Raw genomic sequence first — 15,229 nt, 5'->3', positions numbered from 1 at the left:
GAGCACAGCAGATTAAACCTCTGAGCTGCTAACTTGCTGACCAAAAGGTTGGCGGTTTGAATCCGGGAAGCAGGGGGAGCTCCCGCTGCTAGCCCAAACTTCTGCCAACCTAGCAGTTCGAAAACATGCAAATGTGAGTAGATCAATAGGTACCACCCTGGCAGGAGGGTAACGGCACTCCATGCAATCATGCCAGCCACATGACCTTGGAGGTGTCTACGGACAACGACAGCTCTTTGGCTTAGAAATGGAGATGAACATCAATCCTCAGAGTTGGACACGACTGGACTTAATGTCAGAGAAAAACCTTTACTTTTACCTTTACCTACAAGATTTTAAATCTCTTTTTTTTTTTTTGGCCAAATAATGCTTCTGCCTCACCAAACTGTCTTTTCCTAAATATCACACAGAAGATATATTTTTCTGGTTATTTAGAATTGCTAGGGATCGCAGAACCTGATTATTCATATCCCTCCTGCAAAGATTTCTGCTTGTGCAAGGGGGTGGTTTTATCCCGTGAAGATTAAAAATGTTCTGAATTAATGTATAGGTCAAGGTTTGAGCACAAGACCTTGGGGGTATCATTTAAAAAATCAAGTAGCAAGTGCCTGAGTATGTACCAAGCACTAACAAAAAATAACTGTTACTCCTTTGCACCCCAATTCCCTAAACAGTGAGCACCCCAGGGTGCAAACATCTGCTCAAAATTCTGTAAATGACTGGAACAAGTCAGTGCAGGCTGATGGAGTTTTTATAGGATACGTTCTATTTAATGAGCAGAAATGGAGTCTCACAGGTTAAAATCCACTCAAGCAGCTATTGTTCCTCCATCAGATTTCCAGAGCACAGCAGGCAGCACATAACTCATAGGCTGCATGTGGCTTGTCAGCAGGGTTTTTTAAAGTGTCTCATTTCTCTCTAAAACAAGGTGCACAGGAAGCATGCACTTTGTTTAATTTCATTCCCAGAAGAGTATTTTTTAAATTTTAATAATTTTTAAAACCACACATGTTCCTTATAGCTCTGGAAGTTGCCCACATGATCCTCACAAAGAGAAAAAGCACCTTTCTCAGTTTGTCTTCCAGTTTCACCCAGAGTCACTAGCTTCTCTTTTAACTGCTGTTCACACAAGAGTTGAGTTGTCTACTCCTCCTGTTTTATGGGGGTGGAAATAAGTGTGTTATCCTCGCTTTACCATGGAAACCCACTGGATGATGTTTAGCAAGACACACTCAAATCTTGCCAAGGAAAACCCCTTGATAACGTTTGCCTTAAGAGTCACCATAAGTTGGGAAAGATTTTAAGACACACAACAGCAACAACACCCTTACCCATGATCTCTCCCTTCCAGGACCATATTAGATCTTCCAAAGCATATCCTCTGAATGATTTCTTCAGCTGTCAACTAAGACACCAGTGCACAATTGCATGGAGTGGGGGCAGTTTTCACTCCTTCGCCTATCCCACCTGTCAGTCTGCACTGAATTTTATTTTTGTCACTTCCAACTTTCATTTAGATTTATTAGATGCTAACATTTTCTATTAGAGTCTGTGGGTCATATTGTGGTTTGACAAATAACACTAGTCTGCACACATTTTGGTGCCCCAGATATTAGACCTGTTTTGGGGTATATTTGACACAAAAATGGCACCAATGTTCCCCTATCAGCTCTAGTTTTTGAGATACAGATTATATGCCATGTGCCATCTGATCCCCCATGACAACCAATTCTAAGAAACTAGAACTGATACAATGCAATTTTCTGAATCAGTGCCCCAAATAACCCCAGGAACAGGCCTAAAAACCAAGACACCAATAATATTTTTGTTGAGCTGTGTTATTGGGCAATGTTAACTTTTATTTTTAAAAGAACAATTACACTCCAGGAACTTTGGGAGTTTGTAGATACACAAAGGGATTGCAGGGCCAAATGTAGAAAAGGCAGATTTATAGCTGAACATTAAGGAAACAAAAATAACAACCACAGAAGCTTTCTGTATCTTTAAAGATTTTGAGTTTGAAATTTAAAGAAAATACCCAAGGTATTGAACTCTATCTCCAACAAGTCTAGCACCCTGGATAGCTCTTTTAAAGCAGTTGATGAACACACAGAAATCTCCCATATTTTGGCTTGGTCATTAATCAGAATTGAGGCAGCTGTCAAAAAGGATTTGGCAGAGCAGCTATGACAGAACTAGACCAGATCCCAAAGTGTAAAGATAGAAAGAAAATTAACTCATTTTCTGTGGGTATCAGAGACTGCTAAATAGATGGGGACCTAAAGTAAATTAAGCTTAAATTCCCCCTAGAAGCCAAGATGAATAAACTGACACTTCCATGGTTTGGCCATATCATGACAATACTGTATCTATATTGCTTGATAAGGTAAAAGGCAGTAGAAAAAGAAGACTACCACATAACTGTTGGATTGATTCATTAAAGCAGTGGTTCTCAACCTGTCAGTCCCCAAATGTTTTGGCCTTCAGCTCTTAGAAATCTTAACAGCTGGTAAACTGGCTGGGATTTCTGGGAGTTGTAGGCCAAAACACCTGGGGACCCACAGGTTGAGAACCACTGCATTAAAGGAAGCCAAATCAATTAATCTGTAAGACCTGAACAGGGTTGTTGAGAATAGAGTGTCTTGGAGGTCTCTTGTTTGTGGAGTCACCATAGGTTAAGGTCAAATTGAAAGTAATTAACAATTACAGCATGCTGCCTAGAGACAATACTTCCCCATTTTAAGAATATAAGAATCTACCTGGTATTTACTCATACCACAGCTGCTCTTTCAGCCCCAAAAGCTTTGATCCACAATCACATCAATAAGAAATCAACCAACAGAATGAATATGAAAGGCATTAAATACTGAATGTCAGTATCTCAGATTCCTCCCCTCCCCATCCCCTGTTGTTTGCACGAAAACGCCAAGCTCATATCTCCTTTGGTCTCACAATAGTAGTTGCATGCTTATCTGGAGCTAAGCCAAGAAGCAGCGTTTTCTAAACTGCTAGTTAGAAAAAGAGTGACTGCCCAGACCACTAAATTAAATTACGCATCTTTTAATATTCATTCTGTGCTAACATTAAGATGGGAATCCAGCAGCATCTGGCAGGGGAGAAACGAGGGCTCCTCAAACTAATTTAGCCCTGGGGGGCTGAGGACAGTCATTCCCAAAGCTTAAACTCTTGATTGCCCTGTCAGCAACTATAAAACCTTTACAAATTGATGCCCTTGTAGGTTTTGACCCAACTAGCAAGGCCTGGCAGAAGCTGCCAGGTCATATTATATTCTTGAAAAGGGGAAATGGTTTTCTGCACAGTAAGGCTACTGCACTCCAAGTCTCATTCACTGAAAGCTATAAACTATTTGCTGACCTTCAAAGACCTCAGTGATATACTTTCATTGCTCTCCTTCCAAATCCAATGCGTGTTTTCACTTTAACAGAATGACACATTTAGTGTATGTTTTCCATACATCATATGGAAAATAACCCACTATTGGAAGAAGTCTGTATCTGTCGAGTTATGAAAGAAGGCAAACATGTACCTTTCCCATTGAGGTAGATTAAGCCGTGGTAGCCCAATGCATTAAACACTTTGTGCCGGCTGAACTGCTGACCTGAAGATTGGGTTGCTGACCTGAAGGTTGCTGGTTTGAATCAGCGAGACAGGGTGAGCTCCGTCTGTCAACTCTAGCTTGCAGGGACACAAGAGAAGCCTCCCAGCTAACACATTCGGATTTCCCCTGGGCAGCGTTTCTGTAAACAGCCAATTCTCTCACATCAGAAGCTTCTGACACAATAAAAAAAGATATTTCAAGAAGCCAATTTTTAGCCCTCATTTCCCAAAATTGGGAAACCGCATTTGGACTACATGTTATTTTTCTCCAACATGGAGACTATTCTAGATAGCTCTAAGATGCTGGAAACACAAGTACTTTTAGAAGACAATTAATATGTAACCTTTCTCCACAAAAAAAAAAAAAAAAAACCAACACCAACCAAACAGAATAACAAAGCACAGATAACTGCAATATCATAATCTCTGTCACTCCAGGAAGGCCTTTATTACTCTAAGGATCCCGTAGCTCCTGAGTGACAATATGGGGACGATACATTTTGGCATAAAAATAATGTCTACTAAATCTACCAAGAAATGGCACTGCAGAAGAGAGTCTGGATATGTCATGCAGTGTAGTTTGTCTTCCTTGCTTTTCCCATGACACCAGATGATTGGCACAGATTTAGGACCAAGTTCTCATCTTCATGGCTGAGAACATTTAATAAGTAAATGCTTTGCTAAGGGATAAAAATATCCATCTTCTGGCATTCATTTTTATTCCTAGAGGTAAAGTGATCACTCAATGAAAATTCAGTCATATAATTTGGAACAGCATTCAACACAGATTTTGATGTTCACTTCCAATTTGCAGCCCAACAAATCATCTTGGCAATGATTGCTTACCTGGTTTTCCAGTCTTATATATTTCAATAATTTATATTTTTAATAACAACTGTATCCAATGTGTTGTGCCCCAGATAGTTGGACTGCAATTCCCGGCAACCTCAGCCAACAAACTCAATTATTTAATGGATGCACTTTGTTCTTCTCCAGTTGGACAGGATGTCTTGGGCCTGATAATGTTTTGTTGTGAATGCACAAAGAACTAGATTTGTCAGCAAGGCACTTCACATCACTGTCACCTAAAGAGTTGAAAATGTCTCTGAATTCAGCTCACATGTATATCTTTAGCAAAAAACCACAATGAACACAATACTAAGACACTTTTTTGTTCCAAAACCTTCCATAAACGCAAAGAAAACACACATATTTTCCTTAGCTTCTTGAGATTCTCCCTTCCCCATAGGAGTATGTGGTGGCATAACTAACTGAGTGACCTTGGATCAGTTACTATTGTCTTAGGGTGCGTCTATCCTGTAGAATTAATGTTGTGTGACACCTCTACCAGACTCAATGGTATGAGATCATAAGAGTTATATTTTGGTGAGGAGACAGCACTCTTGTAAAACTACAACTTGCATGATTTCATAGTATCGAGCCATGGCAAATAAAGTGGTGTTAAATGGAATTAATTCTACAAGGTAGTCACACCCTTAGTCCATAATAGTGCCTTTATGAACTTACATCACCTGAAGATTCACAGCCTATAGTTAGAAAACAAATATAACTACCAAAGAAATATTCAGAAACGATTTACTATAATAGACTTGTTTCCTGCTGCCCTGGAGACTAGGACATAGAACACTGGCTTCAAATTACAGGGAAGGAGATTCCACCTGAACATTAAGAAGAACTTCCTCACTGTGAGAGCTGATCAGCAGTGGAACTCTCTGTCCCGGACTGTGATGGAGGCTCCTTCTTTGGAGGCTTTTAAACAGAGGCTGGATGGCCATCTGTCAGGGGTGCTTTGAATGTAATTTTCCTGCTTCTTGGCAGGGGGTTGGACTGAATGGCCCACAAGGTCTCTTCCAACTCTAGGATTCAATGATTCTAATATCCAATATTTTAGGGATCCCATGCAGCAAGTACACATAACTTAGTTCTCAGCCAAGTTCCCCTCCTTTGTTGTAATGTTGGGATTTGCGACTAACTCCTCAAAGAAAGTGTACCTCTTCAGAGGTTTTATTTTCACTATCATTTCAGTATGAAGTAATTTCTTTTAATCTGTTAGATCACAATATGAATTGTCTCTCTTCTCTATTATGCATTTGTGGTGTCATCATGAAACCGGATTTTGCTGAGAGCAAAGCCTCAGGCTCCGATTACTTAGATAAACGCCAAGATGGAAACCAACCTGAGCAGTGCTGATATATTTTAAGAGCCGGAGGGCTTCATCATTCAGCGATGGCGTTGAGCTTGCCCAGGGTTGCAAGTCTATGTGCCAACGTATTGCCTAGACCAGCAAGAAGAGAAAAGAAATCAGCATAAGGAAGAGTACACTATTTTCAATAGACATTCCTAAAAACGTAAGTCATTGAATTTCATAATCTGATTAAAACAGTGATAGAGCAGCAAGGAGGAAAAATCATTCTCTTAACTTTTTTGTTTTGCTGTTAAATTCCTTATAAGTAACTTCAATTAAAAGAATTGCATCTCACAGATTATAAAGCAACATTGTACAAATGGTGTGGATAAATGCATTAGATTGTACATCCAGAAGAAAAAATGTTTATTTTCTTTCTATAAAAGCTTTTTTTACACATTACATTTTTATCCCTTTAACCCATTTGGGGGTCTTTTACCCCAATGTTATATTGATACTGATATTTCAAAAATGGGGGGGGGGGGATCAATATTAATGCCAGAATTTGTTCAAGAAAATATTAACATTGAAACTGATTTTCTTTCCAATACCATCAAAATTGAGGGACTTGGTATCCCTCTTTCACACCCCACCTCCACAACTAGTAGAGGTATTTTTCAAAATATGAGATTCAGAGATTCACAGGCAAAGTGAAACGAAGAATACTTTTTTTTAATCATCTAAAGAGAGGCTTTGTACTGAGGGCATCATTTCGTCCAACCATGTGGTAATGTAATTTGATTTCAATTGACTTTCTTATCTGGTGCAGCACTTAAAAATATTACCCAACCCTTGCTTATATAAGGACTGTCATGTTTCTCTATATTTTTGTTCTATGCCAACTCAAAAGCCTGTATAATTTGCTCAAGGCAAGTGACACATCTTTGAGCTGCAGCTGGTTTGTGTGTTTTTGGAAATGGAGATTCAGTCTTCTGTCTTCATCCCAATGTTATATGAGAGGGAACTTACTACCCCCACATCCAGCAATAACCCATTCAGTCTGCAGTCTCCATGAGGAGAAAAGGCTCAATTGCAAACTCCATGACTACAATATCTGGTGAGATATGGAAGAGATTTCTGTTTCTTCCCTCATCGTGTACCTTTTTTATACCATTAGCTAGGTTAATGGAGCCCCCGATGGCGCATCGGGTTAAACTGCTGAACTTGCTAACCAAAAGGTTGGCGGTTTGAATCCAGGGAGCGGGGTGAGCTCCCGCTGTTAGTCCCAGCTATGGCCAATCTAGCAGTTCGAAAGCATGCAAATGTGAGTAGATCAATAGGTAGCAATTTTAGCAGTAGTGAATGACCGAGGATGGTGCAATATCGCTGCCTTGCAGCGTTTTAATTTTTATATACTTTTTATCACGTTTTTATCACGTTTTTATCATGTTTTAATTGTTTTGTTTTATAGTATATTTGTTACTGGCCCTCGTGGCAGAATGTAATCCGCTCTGAGTCCCCTCGGGGAGAAGGGCGGGGTATAAATGCATGTAATAAATAAATAAATAAATAAAATAGGTACTTCTCCAGCGGGAACAGCGCTTCATGAAGTCATGCCAGTCACATGACATTGGAGGCATCTACGGACAATACTGGTTCTTTGGCTTAGAAATGGAAATGAGCACCACACCCCAGAGTCAGACACTACTGGACTTAAAGTCAGGGGAAAACCTTTACTTTTACCTAGCTATGTTAAGAATTTTGGATTGGTCAAATATTAACAAAGTTTCATGACGTTCTGATTGGTCATAATAAAGTACTGTGGATTTTGGAAAACACAAGGATTTCATCACTGAGAATCCTTTGAGTTTTTTGAGATAAGAATCAATACAGAAACAAAAAATAAAATAATAGAATCATGGAAAGACGACAATGCCATCCTGTCCAAGCCCATTCTGTCATGTGGGAACACACAATCAAAGCACTCCTGTCAGATGGCCACATAGTATCTGTTTAAGAACCCTCCATATGATAAAACTCTATTCATATCTGTTCTTGCCAACCGTGTGGAATAGTGAAGTCTAAGATCTAGGCAATGGGGAAGGGAAGTGTTTAGCCAGAAATTAGGAATATAGTAGACATGTGCGCGAAATTCGTTCTTACAGTTTCTTCCACGTCTTTCGTGTCTTCCATTTATTCGGAAGGAACCCCCCTCCCCACACGAAACCCAGCTCGACATGAAAGCCTGCTTTTGTGTGGAGTCGAAATTTCATGTGTGCACGCTTCTTCTCTTTCTCCTCCTCCTTCCCTCCCTTGTGCACACAATGCCCCACATTCACTCATGGGAGTCATGGCCGGATAGCCCCACATCCAGACCTTAGCATCATGGAGGAAGGAACCACCTCCCTTCCCATCTTTCCAGGTGTGTGTGTGTGGATGTGCAACTATGCCAGGACTTGGCTGCAGGCAGGCACTGAGAAACATGCATGCACTTTCCAAACCTGCCTGCGTCCCGCCATACTCACACACACTCTTTCAGGGAGAGTGTGTGTGTGACATGGGGCATGCAGGCAGGCCTGGGAAGTTTGTGCATGCTTCTCAGTGCCTACCTACAGCAGAGCGCCTGCACAGTCACACACTCCAGCACACGCACACACACCCCGCTAAGCACCACACTCTCTGAGTTGAAAGAAGGGGAGGTGGTGGGTCCTTCCTGCTTGCTTGTTGAGGTCTGGATGTGGGGCTGCCCAGCCATGATTTTCATGAGTGAATGAGAGACATTCTGGGCTCCAGGGAGGCAGGGAGGAGAAGGAGAAGAAGCAGCACAGTGCCTGCCAGGCAGCCAAACACCTCAGGAAGGGGAACCAATGGGTGGGAAGCCCCCCCCCCCCGAATGTGCCGATTTTTGGGCCCCAAAACAAAACAACCAAAAACAACCCTCCCACTTTTGATAGACTTTCCAAAAATTGATTGGGCCCCCCAACAAAAGCAGGAAACGAAATGGAATAAGCTTTTACCCAAATGCACACCACTATAATATAGTATATTGCTTTATGCAAAGCAATTCATCCAGCATGGTACAGTCCTTGGAGCATTGGACTACAATTCTACAAACCAGGGTTTGAAAGCCTGCTTGGCCATGGAAATCCTCTGGATGACTTGGACTTTCTCGGGCTCAGAGGAAGAGAGACACAAACCCAATCTGAACATATCTTGTCAAGAAAACCCTGTAAAAAGTCCTCTTAAGTTTGCTAGAAGTTAGTAACAACGTGAAGGCGCACAACAACAAATCCATCCAACCAGTCCAATTCTCTGGGGTTTCAGGCAGCATTTTAAAAACCATTTTTAAAAAGAAAGAAAATTATATCAGAAACATTTGCTGTGTTTAACTACCAGATTATGGTCTACACATTTTAAATTGACTGATATATAAGGCTGGGCTTTAGCGCAGCAGGTTGATCACCAAGCTGCAATAAGCCTTGCCAACCGGAAGGTTGAAAGTTTAAAGCCAGGGTCAGGGTGAGCTCCTGACCTTTAGCCCAGCTTCTGCCTACTTAACAGTTCAAAGACAAATATGAGTAGATAAATAGAAACCGCATTAAAGCGGGAAGTATTTAGGCTCGGCATTAGATCAGATAATAGGAGAAGTTTACGAACAAAGAAAGCTCTTCGGCAGGGAGATGGAGCAATAGCATCCCCAGTGGCCGGAACCGAGCACAGCCTCCAAAGATGCTGAAAGATGGGAAACTCTACATATACCTCTATCTATTGTTTGTCTTGTTATTGTTATAGTCGACATTTAATGTTTGCTGTATATGTGTTCTGTGATCCGCCCTGAGAAGGGTGGAATATAAATACTGTGTGTGTGTGTATGTGTATATATGTATGTATGTATGTGTGTGTATGTATGTGTGTGTGTGTGTGTGTGTGTGTGTGTGTATGTATGTGTGTGTGTATGTATATATGTATGTATATATATATATCACTACCTGAAGCAAATGGCTTGTGAAAATGTGAACATCAGTAACCACAGGCATATTGAGACCAAAAGCATCTATAATTATAAAGAAATCTCTGAATCAGACCTCAGCTTTTACATACCTAACCTTATAATGTAATCATCTGATTTTACAAACCTAACTATATAATGCAATAAGGTGGGCAGAAAGACGTCTCACCCCCTCAAGACCATGATGTCATGTGCTGAAAGAGCCAGTGTTGTCGCCCACAGCATCATCGGCTCTCATTTTTATCTCTAAGGAAAGCTAGTTTCAGTCCGTGCCTTTTGTAATCTGCATGAAGCCTGTCAGCTCACACCCTGGAGATCCTGTCAGTTTAGCAAATAACATTTCCCACATAAAGCAGGAGAAGAAAGAACTTGCGAAGATATGCTTGCATTGACAAAGGGAACTGTTTACATACCCACACAATACACCCCAATCCTGAAATCCCTTCTTCTTTGGTCAACCTTTGTCATCATGTCAGAAGAAGAGTAAACAGCTAGTCTTCTGCTTGACAAAATGCATAAAACATAAGGCTTCTTTAAAGTCAGATCAATCCCTCAAGACTAAAGTACCTGCCAGCTGGATGCAGCAAAGGGAGAATGTGAGACCAATTGCCATTTGGCCCTTCTTCTCATATGATGGCTTCTTTTCAAGTTGGTTATAAGAATGACAAAATCCAGCCTACTCAGAAATCATGCCATGATCATGGAAATCTAATATGTGAACACAACTCTCATCCCCAGCATCCTTGTCCCCATCGGCTTAAAATCCCAAGACTGAATTAAGGACCTCATCACATTAAGTGCCCTAACATGGACGACAGTGTTGGTGTGTGTGGGAGGGATTTGCCAGGCATCATGGCGAATCTGTGAGGCAGCGGGGGAATTGGTTGCACCTTGCACCACAATGGCCACAGCGCTGCCTCCCCCATCACACCAGGGAAAGCACTGCTACCCTGCTTCCTCCGTGCTGTCGCCGCTGCTGGCAATGAGAACACGAGAGGCCTCCCATGTTCTCCTTGCTCCATCATAGAACGTTTCCAGCACAGTTCGGGGACAAGGTCCCATCAGAGGAAGCTCTGTGTTGTTTGGTGGGATCCAGCAAGCTCTGTCCCTGGACTGTGCTAGAAGGAGGGCAAATGTGGTCCCTATCTTCAAGAAGGGACAAAAGGACAACCCAAACAATTACCGTCCGGTTAGCCTCACGTCGATACCAGGCAAAATTCTGGAAAAGCAAACAGTTAGAAACAAATGCAGTCATTGCTAATAGTCAACATGGATTTACCCAAAACAAATCATCCCAGACTAATCTGATCTCTTTTTTTGATAAAGTTACAAGCTGGGTAGATGCGGGAAACGCTGTGGATGTAGCGTATCTGGATTTCAGTAAGGCCCTCGACAAGGTCCCCCACAACCTTCTGGCAAACAAATTAGTCAAATGTGGGCTAGGCAAAACTATGGTTAGGTGGATCTGTAATTGGCTAAGCGAACAAATGCGTCATCTTCATCTTGGAAAGAAGTCACGAGTGGAGTGCCGCAGGGTTCTGTCCTGGGCCTGGTTCTGTTCAAGGTCTTTATTAACGACTTAGACGAAGGGTTAGAAGGCACGATCATCAAGTTTGCAGATGACACCAAACTGGGAGGGATAGCTAACACTCCAAAAGACAGGAGCAGAATTCAAAACGATCTTAACAGATTAGAGAGATGGGCTGAAACTAACAAAATTAAGTTCAACAGGGACAAATGCAAGATACTTCACTTCGGCAGGAAAAAATGAAATGCAAAGATACAGAATGGGGGACAATGCCTGGCTCAACAGCAGTATGTGTGAAAAAGATCTTGGAGTCCTCGTAGAAAACAAGTTAAACATGAGCCTACAATGTGATGCAGCAGCGAAAAAAGCCAACGGGATTCTGGCCTGCATAAAAAGGGGTATAGCGTCTAGATCCAGGGAAGTCATGCTCCCCCTCTATTCTGCCTTGGTCAGACCACACCTGGAATACTGTGTCCAATTCTGGGCACCGCAATTGAAGGGAGATGTTGACAAGCTGGAAAGCATCCAGAGGAGGGCGACTAAAACGATCAAGGGTCTGGAGAACAAACCCTATGAGAAGAGAAGGCTGAGAGGAGACATGATAGCCATGTACAAATACGTGAAGGGAAGTCATAGGGAGGAGGGAGCAAGCTTGTTTTCTGCTCCCCTGGAGACTAGGACGCAGAACAATGGCTTCAAACTACAGGAAAGGAGATTCCACCTGAACATCAGGAAGAACTTCCTCACTGTGAGGGCTGTTCGGCAGTGGAACTCTCTCCCCCGGACTGTGGTGGAGGCTCCTTCTTTGGAGGCTTTTAAGCAGAGGCTGGATGGCCATCCGACGGGGGTGCTTTGAATGAGATTTTCCTGCTTCTTGCAGGGGGTTGGACTGGATGGCCCATGAGGTGTCTTCCAACTCTACGATTATATGATTCTAAGCATCCTACGATGAGTAAAAAAGCCTGTGTGATGAAGTCGTAAGACATAATGAAGATTAAGATATGTTATATTTAAGAGTCTCCATAGCATCACCAAACAAATACATGTGATTCTAATAGGATATAAATCCTTACATCTAGTTTTTTTAAAAGAAGACACTCATAACTGAGTTCCTAAGCTACAGTTTTCATAGCATCCATGTAAATCTGTCACTGCCCAATTCCAACTTTTCTGTCTTGGGCAAGAAGGTCAAAAGGGGATTTCGACATGCATCCAACCAATGCTTTTTACTTGTAGCATTTCACAAGTTCATGTGACCCTTTCAGGTTATTGGTATGCTCCAGATATGATGGTACTAGAAAATATAGATAGATTGATTGATTTGATGTACTGAAGCAAAAGATGATACAGAGTGTGCGTGTATGTGGACATACAGCTGAAGTCAAAGTTCCTTTCTTGCTGCACGTGTTCTGTGTGACATGTACATCTGCACTGTAAAATAAAATGATGGTTTGCATTTGGTGTCAACTGTAATCATTGTTGAGTTCCACAAATATCTTTTTCAATTAAGATTCAATTGGTTATGTGCATTGAAGTTAATTTTTAAGTATGGTGACCTTAAGCTGCTCTGTCACAGGGTGTTCTCAGCAAGCTTTCTTCAGAGAAGGCTTGCCATTGCCTCTCTTCCAGGCTGAGAAAGTGTGACTATGGTCACTAAGTGATTGTTCATGGCTGAATGGGAATTCAAACTGTGGGCTCCCAGAGTTGCAGCCCAACATTCAAACCATTGTACCAGATTGGTTTTCAAGATATTGACCCAGAATCAATGTCTAGGAATGCATATTCCCTGCAATTCCCTCTCCACATTCTCTTTCTCATAAGAGGATCCCCTTAAAAAGAAAACAGCCTTAGCAATTTCATATGCAAATTGAGTTCAATTTTACTTTCCAAGTGCAAAACAAAGAATGCGGAATGCAAGACATACACAGAGAAGTGGAAAATCATATATTATTTTCAGTGCTTGAGGAAGCCATTCTTAAAAGAGAGATAAATCGTATTCTCTAGATGACCTTAAGTTTTACTACATTCAATCTGTCAGTTTTGGGTCTGGATTCTAACTGAAGTCAATCTATACATACTTTATAAAGGAAGGATCCTTTTCCAGAGTTATATTTGAAAGCTAAAGCAAGACAAAACAGCCCTTTACTTCGAAGAGCATGGATAAAGTTGTGGATTAACAGCATATAGAATCATAGAATCATAGAATAGTAAAGTTGGAAGAGACCTCATGGGCCATCCAGTCCAACCCCCTGCTAAATCGCATTCAAAGCACCCCCGACAGATGGCCATCCAGCCTCTGCTTAAAAGCCTCCAAAGAAGGAGCCTCCACCAGACTCTGGGGCAGAGAGCTCCACTGCCAAACAGCCCTCACTGTGAGGAAGTTCTTCCTAATGTTCAGGTGGAATCTCCTTTCCTGTAGTTTGAAGCCATTGTTCCGTGTCCTAGTCTGCAGGGCAGCAGAAAACAAGCTTGCTTCCTCCTCCCTATGACTTCCCCTCACATATTTGTACATGGCTATCATGTCTCCTCTCAGCCTTCTCTTCTGCAGGCTAAACATGCCCAGTTCTTTAAGCCGCTCCTCATAGGGCTTGTTCTCCAGACCTTTGATCATTTTAGTTGCCCTCCTCTGGACGCTTTCCAGCTTGTCAACATCTCCCTTCAACTGTGGTGCCCAGAATTGGACGCAGTATTCCAGGTGTGGTCTGACCAAGGCAGACCACACCTTTGTTTTACAAAGAAAAGAAACACAGGACAGAATAGGTTAAGAAAATTTAGAATTGAGAGACTATTCAGAAAGCAAGGAGTCCAACTTGAAATAACAAAGAATGATATATTTTCAGTGTACTCTGATGTTGGGAAGAAGAAACCACACTCCTAAACAATGCTTCCATTTTGACGGCATAAAAAGCTACTTCTAGATTTCTTTCTTTAAAATATCAGAACCTATGACAGGCTTAGTCTTTTTACAGCACTAAAATAACCATCAGGCAGTAAATTTATATACACCATGGCTTTACATGCTATTGAAAAATATAGCAGTGATGTGTCCACATGTAAACATACCAGTGAACATCATAGCAAAACCTTCCCCAGAAGAGGAACCCTTGGAAAGCTGGCGGAGAAGCATATTGGCAGAGAAGAGATGTAATCAGGAGAGAAAGGGGAAAGTTCAGAGACAAAAGCGGGGTGAGGATCAGATGAGGTCCACTGCCTTGAATGGGCAGTTTGAGTCCTATTTTTGCAGCTTAAATAAACACACTCTTGCTGGGAGCCAAAAAAAAAACCTGTGTGACGCTTTTTGTTAACTAAGAATCATTTCCCTTGTTCGCATTCAAATCATGGAGAAATAATAAAAAGAACATTTCACAAACTTTTTTCATTCATAGCCACAGATCAGACTTTGTTTTTTCCGTCACTTAAATTGCTCTCTTGGACTCACTTCATTTTTCCATTACTGGTCAATGAACGAACTTACATGCCCTTCAAAACAGAAGCTAAAACGCCTGCTTGCAACTTCTATCAGGACTAACTGGCTCCTGACTGACTGGGAGGGAGAAGCACAAAACCTTTCAAAAACATTCAAAGTTCTCCTGCTGTCAGGCAGCCTTTGGGAGGATGCAAAGACTGGAAATCTGACAGATCAGAAGGCAGAGATAAGACTGGAAACTGACAACACTTTCTCAGGCCAAAAAAAAACCCTTGCAAAAGCAAATGCGAAGACATGTACTCAGATGTGTCCTGTTAATTCAGAAATTTCTTGCTGGTGGTATAATCACCCCAGAAAAAGACAATAATTATACCCCATTCCCATAGCAACCTTCACGTTATAATTTCGACACATTACTTGTAGAGGAAGGATGGACTGGCAACAACCTGAAGCTCTATGGCTTCTTCCAGGCAAGTGAATAAAAGTTGGTATTTCCTTAAA

At 41.6% G+C, this 15,229-nt stretch overlaps 1 protein-coding gene across 5 annotated transcripts in view; it reads right to left on the bottom strand.

The window, feature by feature from the left end:
* Positions 1-15,229, bottom strand: part of mettl24 (methyltransferase like 24) — a 161,522-nt gene that overhangs the window by 108,640 nt on the left and 37,653 nt on the right. For all 5 annotated transcript variants that reach the window (XM_008121062.3, XM_062980040.1, XM_062980028.1 and 2 more), the window contains exon 2: positions 5,816-5,914. In XM_008121062.3, the coding sequence (XP_008119269.2) occupies positions 5,816-5,914 (99 nt within the window). The remainder of the gene's footprint in view (positions 1-5,815; positions 5,915-15,229) is intronic.

The sequence above is a fragment of the Anolis carolinensis genome, chromosome 1 (genome assembly GCF_035594765.1).
Source record: "Anolis carolinensis isolate JA03-04 chromosome 1, rAnoCar3.1.pri, whole genome shotgun sequence".
Lineage (NCBI taxonomy): Eukaryota > Metazoa > Chordata > Lepidosauria > Squamata > Dactyloidae > Anolis > Anolis carolinensis.
Note: the sequence above shows the minus strand (reverse complement) of the source record. Positions and strands in the feature narration are given on the sequence as shown.